This window comes from Bombina bombina, chromosome 11, assembly GCF_027579735.1.
Source record: "Bombina bombina isolate aBomBom1 chromosome 11, aBomBom1.pri, whole genome shotgun sequence".
NCBI lineage: Eukaryota > Metazoa > Chordata > Amphibia > Anura > Bombinatoridae > Bombina > Bombina bombina.
Window position 1 is genome coordinate 10,969,814 of NC_069509.1, and position 27,917 is coordinate 10,997,730.

Genomic DNA, 27,917 nt, shown 5'->3' on the forward strand with positions numbered 1-27,917 from the left:
CTTCCTCGTAATATACCTTTTTGATTGTCACTAATATATATATAATACATATATATATATTTCTATATACTTTTATATTTTCCTTAAACCATTCAAATTTATACTATGAGCGTATTATTATTTTTTATATATATTTTTTATACATTTTTTTATATATTTCTTATTTTTACAGATTTGTATATCTTATATATGTATATCTCCACATACATTTTTAATTACAATTTTTTTTTGCATAAATTACATTTTATATTTGGAGCTGATTTTTATAGGTAGTTTTTTTGCATCGAGCATAATGTTTTTTATATATGGTCAGAGAGACCTCCGTGCGGATTGGATACAACCAGAGTTGTGCATCTTAAATAGAGGCATATATGTACACATGGAGTTGTTTTTTGGCACAATATAGTATATGTTAGAGCATCGAGTGAACTGTGATACACAAACACTACGGCTGGCAAAATATCTTGACATACGCCCACTGACGTAAATTAACCAATAGCCTAATTGTATCGGCTACATAAAACACTCTTATCTATCTGTTGGGAGCTTGAAAAAGACCCTGCTTACGGGTTGAAACGCGTTGCTCTGTTCTGGTCTCTCTCCGGCCTCCGTAGGTGCAGTTTTCCAGTTACCTGTGCAAAGGTGTTTGCATATTTTCCGCTGGATTGATTGTCGCTGCCCACTGCGGTTTGGAGCCTCACGCTACTGAAAGGAACATATAAGATTCAACCACCGATCTCCGGTGTAAGTAGAAGTGAAAACCATATTTTGTTGCCTTTTCTGTCGTTTTATTGGTCTTCCTCATCTCGTTCCAGCTCTTATTGAAGATCTAAATCCTCCTTCAAAATCTGGGCTGACTGAAAAAAATCATCACATCGAATCTCAACTGGAAATTGATTAAACTTTTCACATTGTTTCATTTTTTGTATTATATTGTTGCTAATATGTATACTACACTTCAATATTGGGCCTGATCAGCGCTTTTATGTGTGCAAATCATTTTATTCTATTTTGTCACTTACGTAATTAAATATATATATATTTTATATATTTCTATTGTTCACACTTCTTTTGTTGATTCAATCCGCACTGGGTGTCATTATTTGCATATATAGATTGCGTTATATGCTCACAAACCATTTTTTATATATTTTCTATTTTAAGCTGCTTTAGCGCCTGTGTTTTGAATTTTATGGTCTTTTTCTAGAGTCCATAATCATTCTTTTTAAATTACTAGGTACACGTACACTGTTACTAGGTACACGTATACTGTTACTAGGTACACTTACACTATTACTAGGTACACATATACCGTTACTAGGTACACATATACTGTTACTAGGTACACATATACCGTTACTAGGTACACGTACACTGTTACTAGGTACACGTACACTGTTTCTAGGTACACATACACAGTTACTAGGTACACGTACACAGTTACTAGGTACACGTACACAGTTACTAACATATACTGTTACTAGGTACACGTACACTGTTTCTAGGCACACGTATACTGTTTCTAGGTACACGTACACAGTTACTAACATATACTGTTACTAGGTACACGGTTACTAGGTGCACACATACTGTTACTAGTTGCACATACACAGTTACTAGGTACACTGGAATGGCCCAGTAGTACCTTTTGCAAGCCATGGTGGAAGAACCATGAGGGGGTGGGGGTATATGGCATAGGTCATCATATCAATATGCACAATTAAGTATAGAATGATTAGCTCCACCGTATGAAGTATCTGTTAACTCAGCAAAAACTGATTGAAATTTGTAGAAAAATATTATTACATTATTGTTCCATTTCATTCACACATAACTGTCTTTATTAGAAAATTCTAAGTTACAACCAGGAATAATCAATCATGCAATAGCTTAAGCTAAATTTTAAAAACACTTAAACCAGGTAAGTTACTGCAAAAATATTCATGAATAATAACTATCAGCCAACAGTTAGAAATTACATTGAATAAACTAAGCCCTTACAATCCGAGGGCTAAATTAATCTTATAGTTATAATTAGGATGTAACTGTAAGGCTGAAGTAATTAGTAATGGTATACCAGTAATCTAATATTTGACCATGGTAAGCAGATTAAAATAAACAAGGAGAGACGGAGCTACTCCTGTCGGACCCCTGACGCGCGTTTCACAAAGAACGCTTACTCAGAGGGAGCATTCTTTGTGAAACGCGCATCAGAGGTCCGACAGGAGTAGCTCCGTCTCTCCTTGTTGTTTATTTTAACCTGCTTACCATGGTCAAATATTAGCTTACTGGTATACCATTACTAATTACTGCAGCCTTTAAGTGTTTTTAAAATTTAGCTTAAGCTATTGCATGATTGATTATTCCTGGTTGTAACTTAGAATTTTCTAATAAAGACAGTAATGTGTGAATGAAATAGAATAATAATGGAATAATATTTTTCTACAAATGTCAATCAGTTTTTGCTGAGTTAACAGATACTTCATATCGTGGAGCTAATCCTTCTATACTTAATTGTGCACCTTTTTTACAATTAGTTTAGCTAGTTGTTATGTACTGTTACTAGGTACACCTACACTGTTACTAGGTACACGTATACTGTTACTAGGTACATGTACACTGTATCTGGTTAGGTGTACATATACTGTTACTAGGTTCACATACACGGTTACTAGGTACACCTACACTGTTACACTGTTTAGGTACACATATACTGTTACTAGGTGCACGTATACTATTACGAGGTACACATATACCGTTACTAGGTACACATATACTGTTACTAGGTACACGTACACTGTTACTAGGTACCAGTATACTGTTACTAGGTATCCCTATATTGTTACTAGGTACCCCTATACTGTTACTAGGTACCCCTATACTGTTACTAGGTACCCCTATACTGTTACTAGGTACCCCTATACTGTTACTAGGTACCCCTATACTGTTACTAGATACACGTAAACTGTTACTAGGTACACCTACACTGTTACTAGGTACACCTACACTGTTACTAGGTACACGTATACTGTTACTAGGTACATGTACACTGTATCTGGTTAGGTGTACATATACTGTTACTAGGTTCACATACACGGTTACTAGGTACACCTACACTGTTACACTGTTTAGGTACACATATACTGTTACTAGGTGCACGTATACTATTACTAGGTACACATATACCATTACTAGGTACACATATACCGTTACTAGGTACACAAATACTGTTACTAGGTACACAAATACTGTTACTAGGTACACAAATACTGTTACTAGGTACACGTACACGGTTACTAGGTACCCGTACACTGTTACTAGGTACCAGTATACTGTTACTAGGTACCAGTATACTGTTACTAGGTATCCCTATACTGTTACTAGGTACCCCTATACTGTTACTAGGTACCCCTATACTGTTACTAGGTACCCCTATACTGTTACAAGGTACCCCTATACTGTTACAAGGTACCCCTATACTGTTACAAGGTACCCCTATACTGTTACTAGGTACCCCTATACTGTTACTAGGTACCCCTATACTGTTACTAGATACACGTAAACTGTTACTAGGTACACGTACACTGTTACTAGGTACCCCTATACTGTTACTAGGTACCCCTATACTGTTACTAGGTACCCCTATACTGTTACTAGGTACCTCTATACTGTTACTAGGTACCCCTATACTGTTACTAGGTACCCCTATACTGTTACTAGGTACACATACACTGTTACAAGGTACCCCTATACTTAGGGTTGCCACCTCAGCCATGTTTTCCTGGACACTTATGAGTTACACATACTGCAGGGTGTGCAGGGAGGAACATGTATTGTGTTTCTAGACAACACTATTCAAATTCCTCCCTGCACACCCTGCAGCATGTGTAATTTATAAGTGTTCTGTATTTTAAAGGACGGGTGGCAACCCTACCTATACTGTTACTAGGTACCCCTATACTGTTACTAGGTACCCATATAATGTTACTAGATACCCGTACACTGTTACTAGGTACCCATATACTGTTACTAGATACCATCATACTGTACCTGGGTACACGTACAACATATTAGTGTGCCAGACATACTCAGTGCTAGACAATCCTGAGCATGAGGTATGATTTATTAGTAGGACTAGCTATTGATACCTGTCATGTCCAGTCATTCAGGTGCATATTACACTAACACAACATATTTATGTATTCTGTTCTCCCCACTTGTCCCCTTCTGATCAGCAGGTGCCACTGGGGGTCTGACAAGGACATAATGTACACAAAACTGTATTCCAAATAAAATATATCAGAGTATTTATTAAAACCCCCATACAATTGTAGTCTATTTTCATTCTTTATCTTACCTGTTCTTTCCCTCTAGTTTAATTCTGAAATTTATGCTTTTTCCATACACTCAAAAAAGTGAAAAGGGACTTCAGACCATTGACCCTGCAACACTTAAATGATCTGAGCAGAAGCGAATATCTGTCAATAGCCACAGAAGAGGAGACAAGATAAAGAGGTGTGTTGCTGGGCTACAAAACAATGCAATATGTGCTGACAACCTGATAGTTTGAAACGCTATAAAATGTATTGCAGATTTGCGGAGCTTTGGCTCTGTAAGTGCTTAATGGCTAAAGTATATCGCTTAAGTATGTACCTATATATACAGTCAGACACAATACAGAGGTTCATTTGCAGCAGTTTAATGGCTAATTACAAACTAGTTGACACAGACAGTTTGTGGGTCCTGGGGCGGTTAGAGGGTGAGTTGCACACAGGGACCCAGGAGAGAGACGTCCGACAGAGGCGCTGAGATGCCAGCAATGCTGAATCCTTCTGATGTGTGAAACGTCTCCAGCTGAACCCCGGACGATGACAGCACCTCTGGGGAGGAAGGAGAAGTGGTCAGTTATCTTGCTAATATACAGTACTAGGTAACTAGATACCCTGTATACAGATGGGTGAGTAATATTGCTAATATACAGTACTAGGTAACTAGATATCCTCTATACAGATGGGTGAGTAATATTGCTAATATACAGTACTAGGTAACTAGATACCCTGTATACAGATGGGTGAATAATATTGCTAATATACAGTACTAGGTAACTAGATACCCTGTATACAGATAGGTGAGTAATATTGCTAATATACAGTACTAGGTAACTAGATACCCTGTATACAGATAGGTGAGTAATATTGCTAATATACAGTACTAGGTAACCAGACACCCTGTATAAAGAAGGGTCAGTAATGACTTAGTAATTGCTAATATACAGTACTAGGTAACTAGATACCCTGTATACAGATAGGTGAGTAATTACTTAGTGATTGCTAATATACAGTATTAGTTAACCAGACACCCTGTATACAGATGGGTCAGTAATTACTAATAAACAGTACTATATAACTAGACACCCTGTATAAAGATGGGTCAGTAATAACTTAGTAATTGCTAATATACAGTACTAGGTAACTAGATACCTTGTATACAGATGGGTGAGTAATTACTTAGTGATTGCTAATATACAGTACTGGGTAACTAGATACCCTGTATACAGATAGGTGAGTAATTACTTAGTGATTGCTAATATACAGTACTAGGTAACCAGACACCCTGTATACAGATGGGTCAGTAATTACTTAGTGATTGCTAATATACAGTATTAGTTAACCAGACACCCTGTATACAGATGGGTCAGTAATTACTAATAAACAGTACTATATAACTAGACACCCTGTATAAAGATGGGTCAGTAATAACTTAGTAATTGCTAATATACAGTACTAGGTAACTAGATACCTTGTATACAGATGGGTGAGTAATATTGCTAATATACAGTACTAGGTAACTAGATACCCTGTATACAGATAGGTGAGTAATTACTTAGTGATTGCTAATATACAGTATTAGTTAACCAGACACCCTGTATACAGATGGGTCAGTAATTACTAATAAACAGTACTATATAACTAGACACCCTGTATAAAGATGGGTCAGTAATAACTTAGTAATTGCTAATATACAGTACTAGGTAACTAGATACCTTGTATACAGATGGGTGAGTAATATTGCTAATATACAGTACTAGGTAACTAGATACCCTGTATACAGATGGGTGAGTAATATTCCTAATATACAGTACTAGGTAACTAGATACCCTGTATACAGATGGGTGAGTAATATTCCTAATATACAGTACTAGGTAACTAGACACCCTGTATACAGATAGGTGAGTAATATTGCTAATATACAGTACTAGGTAACTAGATACCCTGTATACAGATGGGTGAGTAATATTCCTAATATACAGTACTAGGTAACTAGACACCCAGTATACAGATGGGTCAGTAATTACTTAGTGATTGCTAATATACAGTACAAAGTAACTACACACCCTGTATACATATGACTCAGTAAGTACTAATATACAGTACTAAGAGAACAAGATAGTTGTAAATAACCCTATATCACCCCATAGTATATTATATCACACTATATTACACTATATCACACTATATTACACTATATCACACTATATTACACTATATCACACTATATTACACTATATCACACTATATTACACTATATCACACTATATTACACTATATCACACTATATTACACCATATCACACTATATTATACTATATCACACTATATTATACTATATCACACTATATCACACTATATTATACTATATCACACTATATTATAAAATATCACACTATATTATACTATATCACACTATATTATACTATCTCACACTATCTCATACAATATCACATTATTTAATACTATCTCACATTATCTCATACAATATCACATTATTTAATACTATCTCACACTATCTCATACAATATCACACTATATTATACTATATCACACTATATTATACTATATCACACTATATTATATTATATCACACTATATCACACTATATTATACTATATCACACTATATCACACTATATTATACTATATCACACTATATTATACTATCTCACACTATCTCATACTATATCACACTATTTTATACTATATCACACTATATTACACTATATCACACTATATTACACTATATCACACTATATTATACTATATCACACTATATTATATTATATCACACTATATTATATTATATCACACTATATTATACTATATCACACTATATCACACTATCTCACACTATCTCATACAATATCACACTATTTTATACTATATCACACTATATTATACTATCTCACACTATCTCATACAATATCACATTATTTAATACTATCTCACACTATCTCATACAATATCACATTATTTAATACTATCTCACACTATCTCATACAATATCACACTATTTTATACTATATCACACTATATTACACTATTTTATACTATATCACACTATTTTATACTATATCACACTAAATTATACTATCTCACACTATCTCATACAATATCACACTATGTTATACTATATCACACTATATTACACTATATCACACTATTTCTTTCATGTAATTAACAAGAGTCCATGAGCTAGTGACGTATGGGATATACATTCCTAACAGGAGGGGCAAAGTTTCCCAAACCTTAAAATGCCTATAAATACACCCCTCACCACACCCACAAATCAGTTTTACAAACTTTGCCTCCAAGGGAGGTGGTGAAGTAAGTTTGTGCTAGATTCTACGTTGATATGCGCTCCGCAGCAAGTTGGAGCCCGGTTTTCCTCTCAGCGTGCAGTGAATGTCAGAGGGATGTGAGGAGAGTATTGCCTATTGAATGCAGTGATCTCCTTCTACGGGGTCTATTTCATAAGGTTCTCTGTTATCGGTCGTAGAGATTCATCTCTTACCTCCCTTTTCAGATCGACGATATACTCTTATATTTACCATTTCCTCTACTGATTCTCGTTTCAGTACTGGTTTGGCTTTCTACAAACATGTAGATGAGTGTCCTGGGGTAAGTAAGTCTTATTTTCTGTGACACTCTAAGCTATGGTTGGGCACTTTATTTATAAAGTTCTAAATATATGTATTCAAACATTTATTTGCCTTGACTCAGAATGTTCAACTTTCCTTATTTCCAGACAGTCAGTTTCATATTTGGGATTATGCTTTAAATTATCATATTTTTTCTTACCTCAAAAATTTGACTTTTTTCCCTGTGGGCTGTTAGGCTCGCGGGGGCTGAAAATGCTTCATTTTATTGTGTCATTCTTGGCGCGGACTTTTTTGGCGCAAAAATTCTTTTCCGTTTCCGGCGTCATACGTGTCGCCGGAAGTTGCGTCATTTTTGACGTTATTTTGCGCCAAAAATGTCGGCGTTCCGGATGTGGCGTCATTTTTGGCGCCAAAAGCATTTAGGCGCCAAATAATGTGGGCGTCTTATTTGGCGCCAAAAAATATGGGCGTCGCTTTTGTCTCCACATTATTTCAGTCTCATTTTTCATTTGCTTCTGGTTGCTAGAAGCTTGATGTTTGGCATTTTTTTTCCCATTCCTGAAACTGTCTTATAAGGAATTTGATCTATTTTGCTTTATATGTTGTTTTTTCTCTTACATATTGCAAGATGTCTCACGTTGCATCTGAGCCAGAAGATACTACAGGAAAACCACTGCCTGCTGGATCTACCAAAGCTAAGTGTATCTGCTGTAAACTTTTGGTAGCTATTCCTCCAGCTGTTGTTTGTAATAATTGTCATGACAAACTTGTTAAAGCAGATAATATTTCCTTTAGTGATGTACCATTGCCTGTTGCAGTTCCCTCAACATCTAAGGTGCAGAATGTTCCTGATAACATAAGAGATTTTGTTTCTGAATCCATAAAGAAGGCTTTGTCTGTTATTTCTCCTTCTAGTAAACGTAAAAAGTCTTTTAAATCTTCTCTCTCTACAGATGAATTTTTAAATGAACACCATCATTCTGATTCTTTGGACTCTTCTGGTTCAGAGGATTCTGTCTCAGAGATTGATGCTGATAAATCTTCATATTTATTTAAGATGGAATTTATTCGCTCTTTACTTAAAGAAGTACTAATTGCTTTAGAAATAGAGGATTCTAGTCCTCTTGATACTAATTCTATACGTTTGGATAAGGTTTTTAAAGCTCCTGCGGTTATTCCAGAAGTCTTTCCTGTTCCTAATGCTATTTCTGCAGTAATTGCTAAGGAATGGGATAAATTGGGTAATTCATTTACTCCTTCTAAACGTTTTATGCAATTATATCCTGTTCCGCCTGACAGGTTAGAATTTTGGGACAAAATCCCTAAAGTTGATGGGGCTATTTCTACCCTTGCTAAACGTACTACCATTCCTACGTCAGATGGTACCTCGTTTAAAGATCCTTTAGATAGAAAAATTGAATCTTTTCTAAGAAAAGCTTATCTATGTTCAGGTAATCTTCTTAGACCTGCTATATCATTGGCTGATGTTGCTGCAGCTTCAACTTTTTGGTTGGAAACTCTAGCGCAACAAGTAACAAATCGTGATTCTCATGATATTATTATTCTTCTCCAGCATGCTAATAATTTCATCTGTGATGCCATTTTTGATATTATTAGAGTTGATGTTAGATTTATGTCTCTGGCTATCTTAGCCAGAAGAGCTTTATGGCTTAAGACTTGGAATGCTGATATGGCTTCTAAATCAACTCTACTTTCCATTTCTTTCCAGGGAAACAAATTATTTGGTTCTCAGTTGGATTCTATTATTTCAACTGTTACTGGTGGGAAAGGAACTTTTTTACCACAGGATAAAAAGTCTAAAGGTAAAAACAGGGCTAACAATCGTTTTCGTTCCTTTCGTTTCAACAAAGAACAAAAGCCTGATCCTTCGTCCTCAGGAGCAGTTTCAGTTTGGAAACCATCTCCAGTCTGGAATAAATCCAAGCCTGCTAGAAAGGCAAAGCCTGCTTCTAAGTTCACATGAAGGTACGGCCCTCATTCCAGTTCAGCTGGTAGGGGGCAGGTTACGTTTTTTCAAAGAAATTTGGATCAATTCTGTTCACAATCTTTGGATTCAGAACATTGTTTCAGAAGGGTACAGAATTGGTTTCAAGATGAGACCTCCTGCAAAGAGATTTTTTCTTTCCCATGTCCCAGTAAATCCAGTGAAAGCTCAAGCATTTCTGAATTGTGTTTCAGATCTAGAGTTGGCTGGAGTAATTATGCCAGTTCCAGTTCCGGAACAGGGGATGGGGTTTTATTCAAATCTCTTCATTGTACCAAAGAAGGAGAATTCCTTCAGACCAGTTCTGGATCTAAAATTATTGAATCGTTATGTAAGGATACCAACGTTCAAGATGGTAACTGTAAGGACTATATTGCCTTTTGTTCAGCAAGGGAATTATATGTCCACAATAGATTTACAGGATGCATATCTGCATATTCCAATTCATCCAGATCATTATCAGTTCCTGAGATTCTCTTTTCTAGACAAGCATTACCAATTTGTGGCTCTACCGTTTGGCCTTGCTACAGCTCCAAGAATTTTCACAAAGATTCTCGGTGCCCTTCTGTCTGTAATCAGAGAACAGGGTATTGTGGTATTTCCTTATTTGGACGATATCTTGGTACTTGCTCCGTCTTTACATTTAGCAGAGTCTCATACGAATCGACTTGTGTTGTTTCTTCAAGATCATGGTTGGAGGATCAATTTACCAAAAAGTTCTTTGATTCCTCAAACAAGGGTAACCTTTCTGGGTTTCCAGATAGATTCAGTGTCCATGACTTTGTCTTTAACAGACAAGAGATGTCTAAAATTGATTACAGCCTGTCGAAACCTTCAGTCTCAATCATTCCCTTCGGTAGCCTTATGCATGGAAATTCTAGGTCTTATGACTGCTGCATCGGACGCGATCCCCTTTGCTCGTTTTCACATGCGACCTCTTCAGCTCTGTATGCTGAACCAATGGTGCAGGGATTACACGAAGATATATCAATTAATATCTTTAAAACCGATTGTTCGGCACTCTCTAACGTGGTGGACAGATCACCATCGTTTAATTCAGGGGGCTTCTTTTGTTCTTCCGACCTGGACTGTAATTTCAACAGATGCAAGTCTCACAGGTTGGGGAGCTGTGTGGGGATCTCTGACGGCACAAGGAGTTTGGGAATCTCAGGAGGTGAGATTACCGATCAATATCTTGGAACTCCGTGCAGTTTTCAGAGCTCTTCAGTTTTGGCCTCTTCTGAAGAGAGAATCGTTCATTTCTTTTCAGACAGACAATGTCACAACTGTGGCATACATCAATCATCAAGGAGGGACTCACAGTCCTCTGGCTATGAAAGAAGTATCTCGAATTTTGGTTTGGGCGGAATCCAGCTCCTGTCTAATCTCTGCGGTTCATATCCCAGGTGTAGACAATTGGGAAGCGGATTATCTCAGTCGCCAAACGTTGCATCCGGGCGAATGGTCTCTTCACCCAGAGGTATTTCTTCAGATTGTTCAATTGTGGGGGCTTCCAGAGATAGATCTGATGGCCTCTCATCTAAACAAGAAACTTCCCAGGTATCTGTCCAGATCCCGGGATCCTCAGGCGGAGGCAGTGGATGCATTATCACTTCCTTGGAAGTATCATCCTGCCTATATCTTTCCGCCTCTAGTTCTTCTTCCAAGAGTAATCTCCAAGATTCTGAGGGAATGCTCGTTTGTTCTGCTAATAGCTCCGGCATGGCCTCACAGGTTTTGGTATGCGGATCTTGTCCGGATGGCATCTTGCCAGCCATGGACTCTTCCGTTAAGACCAGACCTTCTGTCACAAGGTCCTTTTTTCCATCCGGATCTGAAATCCTTAAATTTAAAGGTATGGAGATTGAACGCTTGATTCTTGGTCATAGAGGTTTCTCTGACTCCGTGATTAATACTATGTTACAGGCTCGTAAATCTGTATCTCGAGAGATATATTATAGAGTCTGGAAGACTTATATTTCTTGGTGTCTTTCTCATCATTTTTCTTGGCATTCTTTTAGAATACCGAGAATTTTACAGTTTCTTCAGGATGGTTTAGATAAGGGTTTGTCCGCAAGTTCTTTGAAAGGACAAATCTCCGCTCTTTCTGTTCTTTTTCACAGAAAGATTGCTATTCTTCCTGATATTCATTGTTTTGTACAAGCTTTGGTTCGTATAAAACCTGTCATTAAGTCAATTTCTCCTCCTTGGAGTTTGAATTTGGTTCTGGGAGCTCTTCAAGCTCCTCCGTTTGAACCTATGCATTCATTGGACATTAAATTACTTTCTTGGAAAGTTTTGTTCCTTTTGGCCATCTCTTCTGCTAGAAGAGTTTCTGAATTATCTGCTCTTTCGTGTGAGTCTCCTTTTCTGATTTTTCATCAGGATAAGGCGGTGTTGCGAACTTCTTTTGAATTTTTACCTAAAGTTGTGAATTCCAACAACATTAGTAGAGAAATTGTGGTTCCTTCATTATGTCCTAATCCTAAGAATTCTAAGGAGAAATCATTGCATTCTTTGGATGTTGTTAGAGCTTTGAAATATTATGTTGAAGCTACGAAATCTTTCCGTAAGACTTCTAGTCTATTTGTTATCTTTTCCGGTTCTAGGAAAGGCCAGAAAGCTTCTGCCATTTCTTTGGCATCTTGGTTGAAATCTTTAATTCATCTTGCCTATGTTGAGTCGGGTAAAATTCCGCCTCAAAGAATTACAGCTCATTCTACTAGGTCAGTATCTACTTCCTGGGCGTTTAGGAATGAAGCTTCGGTTGACCAGATCTGCAAAGCAGCAACTTGGTCCTCTTTGCATACTTTTACTAAATTCTACCATTTTGATGTATTTTCTTCTTCTGAAGCAGTTTTTGGTAGAAAAGTTCTTCAGGCAGCGGTTTCAGTTTGAATCTTCTGCTTATGTTTTTTGTTAAACTTTATTTTGGGTGTGGATTATTTTCAGCAGGAATTGGCTGTCTTTATTTTATCCCTCCCTCTCTAGTGACTCTTGTGTGGAAAGATCCACATCTTGGGTAGTCATTATCCCATACGTCACTAGCTCATGGACTCTTGTTAATTACATGAAAGAAAACATAATTTATGTAAGAACTTACCTGATAAATTCATTTCTTTCATATTAACAAGAGTCCATGAGGCCCACCCTTTTTTGTGGTGGTTATGATTTTTTTGTATAAAGCACAATTATTCCAATTCCTTATTTTATATGCTTCGCACTTTTTTTCTTATCACCCCACTTCTTGGCTATTCGTTAAACTGATTTGTGGGTGTGGTGAGGGGTGTATTTATAGGCATTTTAAGGTTTGGGAAACTTTGCCCCTCCTGGTAGGAATGTATATCCCATACGTCACTAGCTCATGGACTCTTGTTAATATGAAAGAAATGAATTTATCAGGTAAGTTCTTACATAAATTATGTTTTTATACTATATCACACTATATTATACAATATCACACTATCTCAAACAATAGCACACTATATTATACAATATCACACTATATTACAATATCATACTATTTTATACTATATCACACTATATCATACAATATCACACTATTTTATACTATATCACACTATTTTATACAATATCACACTATATTACACTATATCACACTATATTACACTATATCACACTATATTATACAATATCACACTATATTATACTATATCACACTATATTATACAATATCACACTATATTATACTATATCACACTATATTATACTATATCACACTATCTCATACAATATCACATTATTTAATACTATCTCACACTATCTCATACAATATCACACTATATTATACTATATCACACTATATTATACTATCTCACACTATATTATACTATCTCACACTATATTATACTATCTCACACTATATTATACTATCTCACACTATCTCATACAATATCACACTATATTACACTATATCACACTATTTTATACTATATCACACTATATTAAACAATATCACACTATCTCAAACAATAACACACTATATTACAATATCATACTATTTTATACTATATCACACTATATTATACAATATCACAATATATTATACAATATCACACTATATTATACTATATCACACTATATTATATCATATCACACTATATTATACCATATCACACTATATTATACCATATCACACTATATTATACTATATCACACTATATTATACTATATCACACTATATTATACTATATCACACTATATTATACTATCTCACACTATATTATACTATCTCACACTATATTATACTATCTCACACTATATTATACTATATCACACTATATTATACTATCTCACACTATCTCATACAATATCACACTATTTTATACTATATCACACTATATTACACTATATCACACTATTTTATACTATATCACACTATATTAAACAATATCACACTATTTCAAACAATAGCACACTATATTATACAATATCACACTATTTTATACTATCTCACACTATCTCATACAATATCACACTATATTATACAATATCACACTATATTATACTATATCACACTATATTATACAATATCACACTATTATACTATATCACACTATATCAAACTATATTATACAATATCACACTATATTATACAATATCACACTATATTATACTATATCACACTATATTATACTATATCACACTATATTATATCATATCACACTATATTATACAATATCACACTATATTATACTATCTCACACTATTTTATACTATATCACACTATATTACACTATATCACACTATTTTATACTATATCACACTATATTAAACAATATCACACTATCTCAAACAATAGCACACTATATTATACAATATCACACTATCTCATACAATATCACACTATTTTATACTATCTCACACTATCTCATACAATATCACACTATATTATACAATATCACACTATATTACACTATATCACACTATATTATACAATATCACACTATATTACACTATATCATACTATATTATACAATATCACACTAAATTATACTATATCACACTATATTATACAATATCACACTATATTAGACAATATCACACTATATCAAACTATATTATACAATATCACACTATATTATATAATATCACACTATATTACACTATATCACACTATATTATACAATACCACACTATATTACACTATATCACACTATATTATACAATATCACACTATATTATACAATATCACACTATATTATACAATATCACACTATATTACACTATATCACACTATATTATACAATATCACACTATATTACACTATATCACACTATATTATACAATATCACACTATATTATACAATATCACACTATATTATACAATATCACACTATATTATACTATATCACACTATATTATACAATATTACACTATATTATACTATATCACACTATATTATACAATATCACACTATATTACACTATATCAAACTATATTATACAATATCACACTATATCACACTATATTATACAATATCACACTATATTATACTATCTCACACTATCTCATACAATATCACATTATTTAATACTATCTCACACTATCTCATACAATATCACACTATATTATACAATATCACACTATATTACACTATATCACACTATATTATACAATATCACACTATATTATACAATATCACACTATATTATACTATATCACACTATATTATACAATATCACACTATATTAGACAATATCACACTATATTATACAATATCACACTATATTATACAATATCACACTATATTATACTATATCACACTATATTAGACAATATTACACTATATTAGACAATATCACACTAGATTATACAATATCACACTATATTACACTATATCACACTATATTATACAATATCACACTATATTATACAATATCACACTATATTATACTATATCACACTATATTATACTATATCACACTATATTAGACAATATCACACTATATTACACTATATCAAACTATATTATACAATATCACACTATTTTACACTATATTATACAATATCACACTATATTATACTATATCACACTATATTATATCATATCACACTATATTATACAATATCACACTATATTATACTATATCACACTATATTATACTAAATCACACTATATTATACTATATCAAACTATATTATACTATCTCACACTATCTCATACAATATCACACTATTTTATACTATATCACACTATATTACACTATATCACACTATATTATACAATACCACACTATATTACACTATATCACACTATATTATACAATATCACACTATATTACACTATATTATACAATATCACACTATATTATACAATATCACACTATATTACACTATATTATACAATATCACACTATATCAGACTATATTATACTATATCACACTATATTATACAATATCACACTATATTATACAATATCACACTATATTATACTATATCACACTATATTACACTATTTCACACTATATTATACAATATCACACTATATCACACTATATTATACAATATCACACTATATTATACTATATCACACTATATTACACTATATCACACTATATTACACTATATCACACTATATTATACAATATCACACTATATTACACTATATCACACTATATTACACAATATCACACTATATTATACAATATCACACTATATTACACTATATTATACAATACCACACTATATTACACTATATCACACTATATTATACAATATCACACTATATTATACAATATCACACTATATTATACAATATCACACTATATTACACTATATTATACAATATCACACTATATTATACTATATCACACTATATTATACTATATCACACTATATTATACAATATCACACTATATTATACAATATCACACTATATTATACTATATCACACTATATTATACAATATCACACTATATTATACAATATCACACTATATTACACTAAATCAAACTATATTATACAATATCACACTATATCACACTATATTATACAATATCACACTATATTATACAATATCACACTATATTATACTATATCACACTATATTATACAATATCACACTATATTATACTATATCACACTATCTCATACAATATCACATTATTTAATACTATCTCAGACTATCTCATACAATATCACACTATATTATACTATATCACACTATATTACACTATATCACACTATATTATACAATATCACACTATATTATACTATATCACACTATATTATACTATATCACACTATATTACACTATATCAAACTATATTATACAATATCACACTATATCACACTATATTATACAATATCACACTATATTATATCATATCACACTATATTATATCATATCACACTATATTATACAATATCACACTATATTATACTATATCACACTATATTATACTATATCACACTATATTATACTATATCACACTATATCACACTATATCACACTATATTATACTATCTCACACTATCTCATACTATATCACACTATTTTATACTATATCACACTATATTACACTATTTTATACTATATCACACTATATTATACTATATCACACTATATTATATTATATCACACTATATTATATCACACTATATCACACTATATTATACTATATCACACTATATCACACTATCTCACACTATCTCATACAATATCACACTATTTTATACTATATCACACTATATCACACTATATTATACTATCTCACACTATCTCATACAATATCACATTATTTAATACTATCTCACACTATCTCATACAATATCACATTATTTAATACTATCTCACACTATCTCATACAATATCACACTATATTATACTATATCACACTATATTATACTATCTCACACTATCTCATACAATATCACACTATTTTATACTATATCACACTATATTACACTATTTTATACTATATCACACTATTTTATACTATATCACACTATATTATACTATCTCACACTATCTCATACAATGTCACACTATTTTATACTATATCACACTATATCACACTATATTATACAATATCACATTATTTAATACTATCTCACACTATCTCATACAATATCACATTATTTAATACTATCTCACACTATCTCATACAATATCACACTATATTATACTATATCACACTATATTATACTATCTCACACAATCTCATACAATATCACACTATTTTATACTATATCACACTATATTACACTATTTTATACTATATCACACTATATTATACTATCTCACACTATCTCATACAGTATCACACTATGTTATACTATATCACACTATATTACACTATATCACACTATTTTATACTATATCACACTATATTAAACAATATCACACTATATTATACAATATCACACTATCTCAAACAATATTTATATATAACAATAATATATTACAATATCATACTATTTTATACTATATCACACTATATCATACAATATCACACTATTTTATACTATATCACACTATTTTATACAATATCACACTATATTACACTATATCACACTATATTACACTATATCACACTATATTATACAATATCACACTATATTATACTATATCACACTATATTATACAATATCACATTATATTATACTATATCACACTATATTATACAATCACACTATATTATACTATATCACACTATATTATATCATATCACACTATATTATACTATATCACACTATCTCATACAAAATCACATTATTTAATACTATCTCACACTATCTCATACAATATCACACTATATTACACTATATCACACTATTTTATACTATATCACACTATATTAAACAATATCACACTATATTAAACAATATCACACTATCTCAAACAATAACACACTATATTATACAATATCACACTATATTACAATATCATACTATTTTATACTATATCACACTATATTATACAATATCACACTATATCACACTATATTATACAATATCACAATATATTATACAATATCACACTATATTATACTATATCACACTATATTATATCATATCACACTATATTATACCATATCACACTATATTATACAATATCACACTATATTATACTATATCACACTATATTATACTATCTCACACTATATTATACTATATCACACTATATTATACTATCTCACACTATCTCATACAATATCACACTATTTTATACTATATCACACTATTTTATACTATATCACACTATATTAAACAATATCACACTATTTCAAACAATAGCACACTATATTATACATCACACTATATCATACAATATCACACTATTTTATACTATCTCACACTATCTCATACAATATCACACTATATTATACAATATCACACTATATTATACTATATCACACTATATTATACAATATCACACTATTATACTATATCACACTATATTAGACAATATCACACTATATCAAACTATATTATACAATATCACACTATATTATACAATATCACACTATATTATACTATATCACACTATATTATATCATATCACACTATATTATATCATATCACACTATATTATATCATATCACACTATATTATACAATATCACACTATATTATACAATATCACACTATATTATACTATCTCACACTATTTTATACTATATCAAACTATATTACACTATATCACACTATTTTATACTATATCACACTATATTAAACAATATCACACTATCTCAAACAATAGCACACTATATTATACAATATCACACTATCTCATACAATATCACACTATTTTATACTATCTCACACTATCTCATACAATATCACACTATATTATACAATATCACACTATATTACACTATATCACACTATATTATACAATATCACACTATATTACACTATATCATACTATATTATACAATATCACACTATATTATACTATATCACACTATATCAAACTATATTATACAATATCACACTATATTATATAATATCACACTATATTACACTATATCACACTATATTATACAATACCACACTATATTACACTATATCACACTATATTATACAATATCACACTATATTATACAATATCACACTATATTACACTATATCACACTATATTATACAATATCACACTATATTACACTATATCACACTATATTATACAATATCACACTATATTATACAATATCACACTATATTATACAATATCACACTATATTATACTATATCACACTATATTATACAATATCACACTATATTATACTATATCACACTATATTATACAATATCACACTATATTACACTATATCAAACTATATTATACAATATCACACTATATCACACTATATTATACAATATCACACTATATTATACTATCTCACACTATCTCATACAATATCACATTCTTTAATACTATCTCACACTATCTCATACAATATCACACTATATTATACAATATCACACTATATTACACTATATCACACTATATTATACAATATCACACTATATTATACAATATCACACTATATTATACTATATCACGCTATATTATACTATATCACACTATATTAGACAATATCACACTATATTATACAATATCACACTATATTACACTATATCACACTATATTATACTATATTATACTATATTAGACAATATCACACTATATTACACTATATCAAACTATATTATACAATATCACACTATATTATACAATATCACACTATATTATACAATATCACACTATATTATACTATATCACACTATATTATATCATATCACACTATATTATACAATATCACACTATATTATACTATATCACACTATATTATACTATATCACACTATATTATACTATATCACACTATATTATACAATATCACACTATATTATACAATATCACACTATATTATACTATATCACACTATATTATACAATATCACACTATATTAGACAATATAACACTAGATTATACAATATCACACTATATTACACTATATCACACTATATTATACAATATCACACTATATTATACAATTGCACACTATATTATACTATATCACACTATATTATACTATATCACACTATATTATACTATATCACACTATATTAGACAATATCACACTATATTACACTATATCAAACTATATTATACAATATCACACTATTTTACACTATATTATACAATATCACACTATATTATACTATATCACACTATATTATATCATATCACACTATATTATACAATATCACACTATATTATACTATATCACACTATATTATACTATATCACACTATATTATACTATATCAAACTATATTATACTATCTCACACTATCTCATACAATATCACACTATTTTATACTATATCACACTATATTACACTATATCACACTATATTATACAATACCACACTATATTACACTATATCACACTATATTATACAATATCACACTATATTACACTATATTATACAATATCACACTATATTACACTATATCACACTATATTATACAATATCACACTATATTACACTATATTATACAATATCACACTATATTATATTATATCACACTATATTATATCACACTATATCACACTATATTATACTATATCACACTATATCACACTATCTCACACTATCTCATACAATATCACACTATTTTATACTATATCACACTATATCACACTATATTATACTATCTCACACTATCTCATACAATATCACATTATTTAATACTATCTCACACTATCTCATACAATATCACATTATTTAATACTATCTCACACTATCTCATACAATATCACACTATATTATACTATATCACACTATATTATACTATCTCACACTATCTCATACAATATCACACTATTTTATACTATATCACACTATATTACACTATTTTATACTATATCACACTATTTTATACTATATCACACTATATTATACTATCTCACACTATCTCATACAATGTCACACTATTTTATACTATATCACACTATATCACACTATATTATACTATCTCACACTATCTCATACAATATCACATTATTTAATACTATCTCACACTATCTCATACAATATCACATTATTTAATACTATCTCACACTATCTCATACAATATCACACTATTTTATACTATATCACACTATATTACACTATTTTATACTATATCACACTATATTATACTATCTCACACTATCTCATACAGTATCACACTATGTTATACTATATCACACTATATTACACTATATCACACTATTTTATACTATATCACACTATATTAAACAATATCACACTATATTATACAATATCACACTATCTCAAACAATATTTATATATAACAATAATATATTACAATAGCATACTATTTTATACTATATCACACTATATCATACAATATCACACTATTTTATACTATATCACACTATTTTATACAATATCACACTATATTACACTATATCACACTATATTACACTATATCACACTATATTATACAATATCACACTATATTATACTATATCACACTATATTATACAATATCACATTATATTATACTATATCACACTATATTATACAATCACACTATATTATACTATATCACACTATATTATATCATATCACACTATATTATACTATATCACACTATATTAGACAATATCACACTATATTACACTATATCAAACTATATTATACAATATCACACTATTTTACACTATATTATACAATATCACACTATATTATACTATATCACACTATATTATATCATATCACACTATATTATACAATATCACACTATATTATACTATATCACACTATATTATACTATATCACACTATATTATACTATATCAAACTATATTATACTATCTCACACTATCTCATACAATATCACACTATTTTATACTATATCACACTATATTACACTATATTATACAATACCACACTATATTACACTATATCACACTATATTATACAATATCACACTATATTACACTATATTATACAATATCACACTATATTACACTATATCACACTATATTATACAATATCACACTATATTACACTATATTATACAATATCACACTATATCAGACTATATTATACTATATCACACTATATTATACAATATCACACTATATTATACTATATCACACTATATTACACTATATCACACTATATTATACAATATCACACTATATCACACTATATTATACAATATCACACTATATTATACTATATCACACTATATTACACTATATTATACAATATCACACTATATTATACTATATCACACTATATTATATCATATCACACTATATTATATCATATCACACTATATTATACAATATCACACTATATTATACTATATCACACTATATTATACTATATCACACTATATCACACTATATTATACTATATCACACTATATTATACTATCTCACACTATCTCATACTATATCACACTATTTTATACTATATCACACTATATTACACTATATTACACTATATCACACTATTTTATACTATATCACACTATATTATACTATATCACACTATATTATATTATATCACACTATATTATATCACACTATATCACACTATATCACACTATCTCATACAATATCACACTATTTTATACTATATCACACTATATCACACTATATTATACTATCTCACACTATCTCATACAATATCACATTATTTAATACTATCTCACACTATCTCATACAATATCACATTATTTAATACTATCTCACACTATCTCATACAATATCACACTATATTATACTATATCACACTATATTATACTATCTCACACTATCTCATACAATATCACACTATATTACACTATTTTATACTATATCACACTATTTTATACTATATCACACTATATTATACTATCTCACACTATCTCATACAATGTCACACTATTTTATACTATATCACACTATATCTCACTATATTATACTATCTCACACTATCTCATACAATATCACATTATTTAATACTATCTCACACTATCTCATACAATATCACATTATTTAATACTATCTCTCACTATCTCATACAATATCACACTATATTATACTATATCACACTATATTATACTATCTCACACAATCTCATACAATATCACACTATTTTATACTATATCACACTATATTACACTATTTTATACTATATCACACTATATTATACTATCTCACACTATCTCATACAGTATCACACTATGTTATACTATATCACACTATATTACACTATATCACACTATTTTATACTATATCACACTATATTAAACAATATCACACTATATTATACAATATCACACTATCTCAAACAATATTTATATATAACAATAATATATTACAATATCATACTATTTTATACTATATCACACTATATCATACAATATCACACTATTTTATACTATATCACACTATTTTATACAATATCACACTATATTACACTATATCACACTATATTACACTATATCACACTATATTATACAATATCACACTATATTATACTATATCACACTATATTATACAATATCACATTATATTATACTATATCACACTATATTATACAATCACACTATATTATACTATATCACACTATATTATATCATATCACACTATATTATACTATATCACACTATCTCATACAATATCACATTATTTAATACTATCTCACACTATCTCATACAATATCACACTATATTACACTATATCACACTATTTTATACTATATCACACTATATTAAACAATATCACACTATCTCAAACAATAACACACTATATTATACAATATCACACTATATTACAATATCATACTATTTTATACTATATCACACTATATTATACAATATCACACTATATCACACTATATTATACAATATCACACTATATTATACAATATCACACTATATTATACTATATCACACTATATTATATCATATCACACTATATTATACCATATCACACTATATTATACAATATCACACTATATTACACTATATCACACTATTTTATACTATATCACACTATATTAAACAATATCACACTATTTCAAACAATAGCACACTATATTATACAATATCACACTATATCATACAATATCACACTATTTTATACTATCTCACACTATCTCATACAATATCACACTATATTATACAATATCACACTATATTATACTATATCACACTATATTATACAATATCACACTATTATACTATATCACACTATATTAGACAATATCACACTATATCAAACTATATTATACAATATCACACTATATTATACAATATCACACTATATTATACTATATCACACTATATTATATCATATCACACTATATTATACAATATCATACTATCTCACACTATTTTATACTATATCACACTATATTACACTATATCACACTATTTTATACTATATCACACTATATTAAACAATATCACACTATCTCAAACAATAGCACACTATATTATACAATATCACACTATCTCATACAATATCACACTATTTTATACTATCTCACACTATCTCATACAATATCACACTATATTATACAATATCACACTATATTACACTATATCACACTATATTATACAATATCACACTATATTACACTATATCATACTATATTATACAATATCACACTATATTATACTATATCACACTATATTATACAATATCACACTATATCAAACTATATTATACAATATCACACTATATTATACAATATCACACTATATTACACTATATCACACTATATTATACAATACCACACTATATTACACTATATCACACTATATTATACAATATCACACTATATTATACAATATCACACTATATTACACTATATCACACTATATTATACAATATCACACTATATTACACTATATCACACTATATTATACAATATCACACTATATTATACAATATCACACTATATTATACAATATCACACTATATTATACTATATCACACTATATTATACAATATCACACTATATTATACTATATCACACTATATTATACAATATCACACTATATTACACTATATCAAACTATATTATACAATATCACACTATATCACACTATATTATACAATATCACACTATATTATACTATCTCACACTATCTCATACAATATCACATTATTTAATACTATCTCACACTATCTCATACAATATCACACTATATTATACAATATCACACTATATTACACTATATCACACTATATTATACAATATCACACTATATTATACAATATCACACTATATTATACTATATCACGCTATATTATACAATATCACACTATATTAGACAATATCACACTATATTATACAATATCACACTATATTAGACAATATCACACTATATTACACTATATTATACTATATTATACAATATCACACTATATTACACTATATCAAACTATATTATACAATATCACACTATATTATACAATATCACACTATATTATACAATATCACACTATATTATACTATATCACACTATATTATATCATATCACACTATATTATACAATATCACACTATATTATACTATATCACACTATATTATACTATATCACACTATATTATACTATATCACACTATATTATACTATATCACACTATATTATACAATATCACACTATATTATACTATATCACACTATATTATACAATATCACACTATATTAGACAATATCACACTAGATTATACAATATCACACTATATTACACTATATCACACTATATTATACAATATCACACTATATTATACAATTGCACACTATATTATACTATATCACACTATATTATACTATATCACACTATATTAGACAATATCACACTATATTACACTATATCAAACTATATTATACAATATCACACTATTTTACACTATATTATACAATATCACACTATATTATACTATATCACACTATATTATATCATATCACACTATATTATACAATATCACACTATATTATACTATATCACACTATATTATACTATATCACACTATATTATACTATATCAAACTATATTATACTATCTCACACTATCTCATACAATATCACACTATTTTATACTATATCACACTATATTACACTATATCACACTATATTATACAATACCACACTATATTACACTATATCACACTATATTATACAATATCACACTATATTACACTATATTATACAATATCACACTATATTACACTATATCACACTATATTATACAATATCACACTATATTATACAATATCACACTATATTACACTATATTATACAATATCACACTATATCAGACTATATTATACTATATCACACTATATTATACAATATCACACTATATTACACTATATCACACTATATTATACAATATCACACTATATCACACTATATTATACAATATCACACTATATTATACAATATCACACTATATTATACTATATCACACTATATTACACTATATCACACTATATTATACAATATCACACTATATTACACTATATCACACTATATTACACAATATCACACTATATTATACAATATCACACTATATCACACTATATTATACAATATCACACTATATTATACTATATCACACTATATTATACAATATCACACTATTATACAATATCACACTATATTATACTATATCACACTATATTATACAATATCACACTATATTACACTAAATCAAACTATATTATACAATATCACACTATATCACACTATATTATACAATATCACACTATATTATACAATATCACACTATATTATACTATATCACACTATATTACACTATATCAAACTATATTATACAATATCACACTATATCACACTATATTATACAATATCACACTATATTATACTATCTCACACTATCTCATACAATATCACATTATTTAATACTATCTCACACTATCTCATACAATATCACACTATATTATACAATATCACACTATATTAC

General features: G+C 29.2%; 1 protein-coding gene across 1 annotated transcript in view; it reads right to left on the reverse strand.

Moving 5' to 3' along the window:
• Window positions 1–4,683: 4,683 nt before the first annotated feature.
• PHGDH (phosphoglycerate dehydrogenase) overlaps window positions 4,684–27,917 on the reverse strand; it is a 150,249-nt gene continuing 127,015 nt past the window's right edge. The window contains exon 12 of the mRNA XM_053694850.1: window positions 4,684–4,880. Within this exon, the coding sequence (XP_053550825.1) occupies window positions 4,753–4,880 (128 nt within the window). The 3' untranslated portion in view covers window positions 4,684–4,752. The remainder of the gene's footprint in view (window positions 4,881–27,917) is intronic.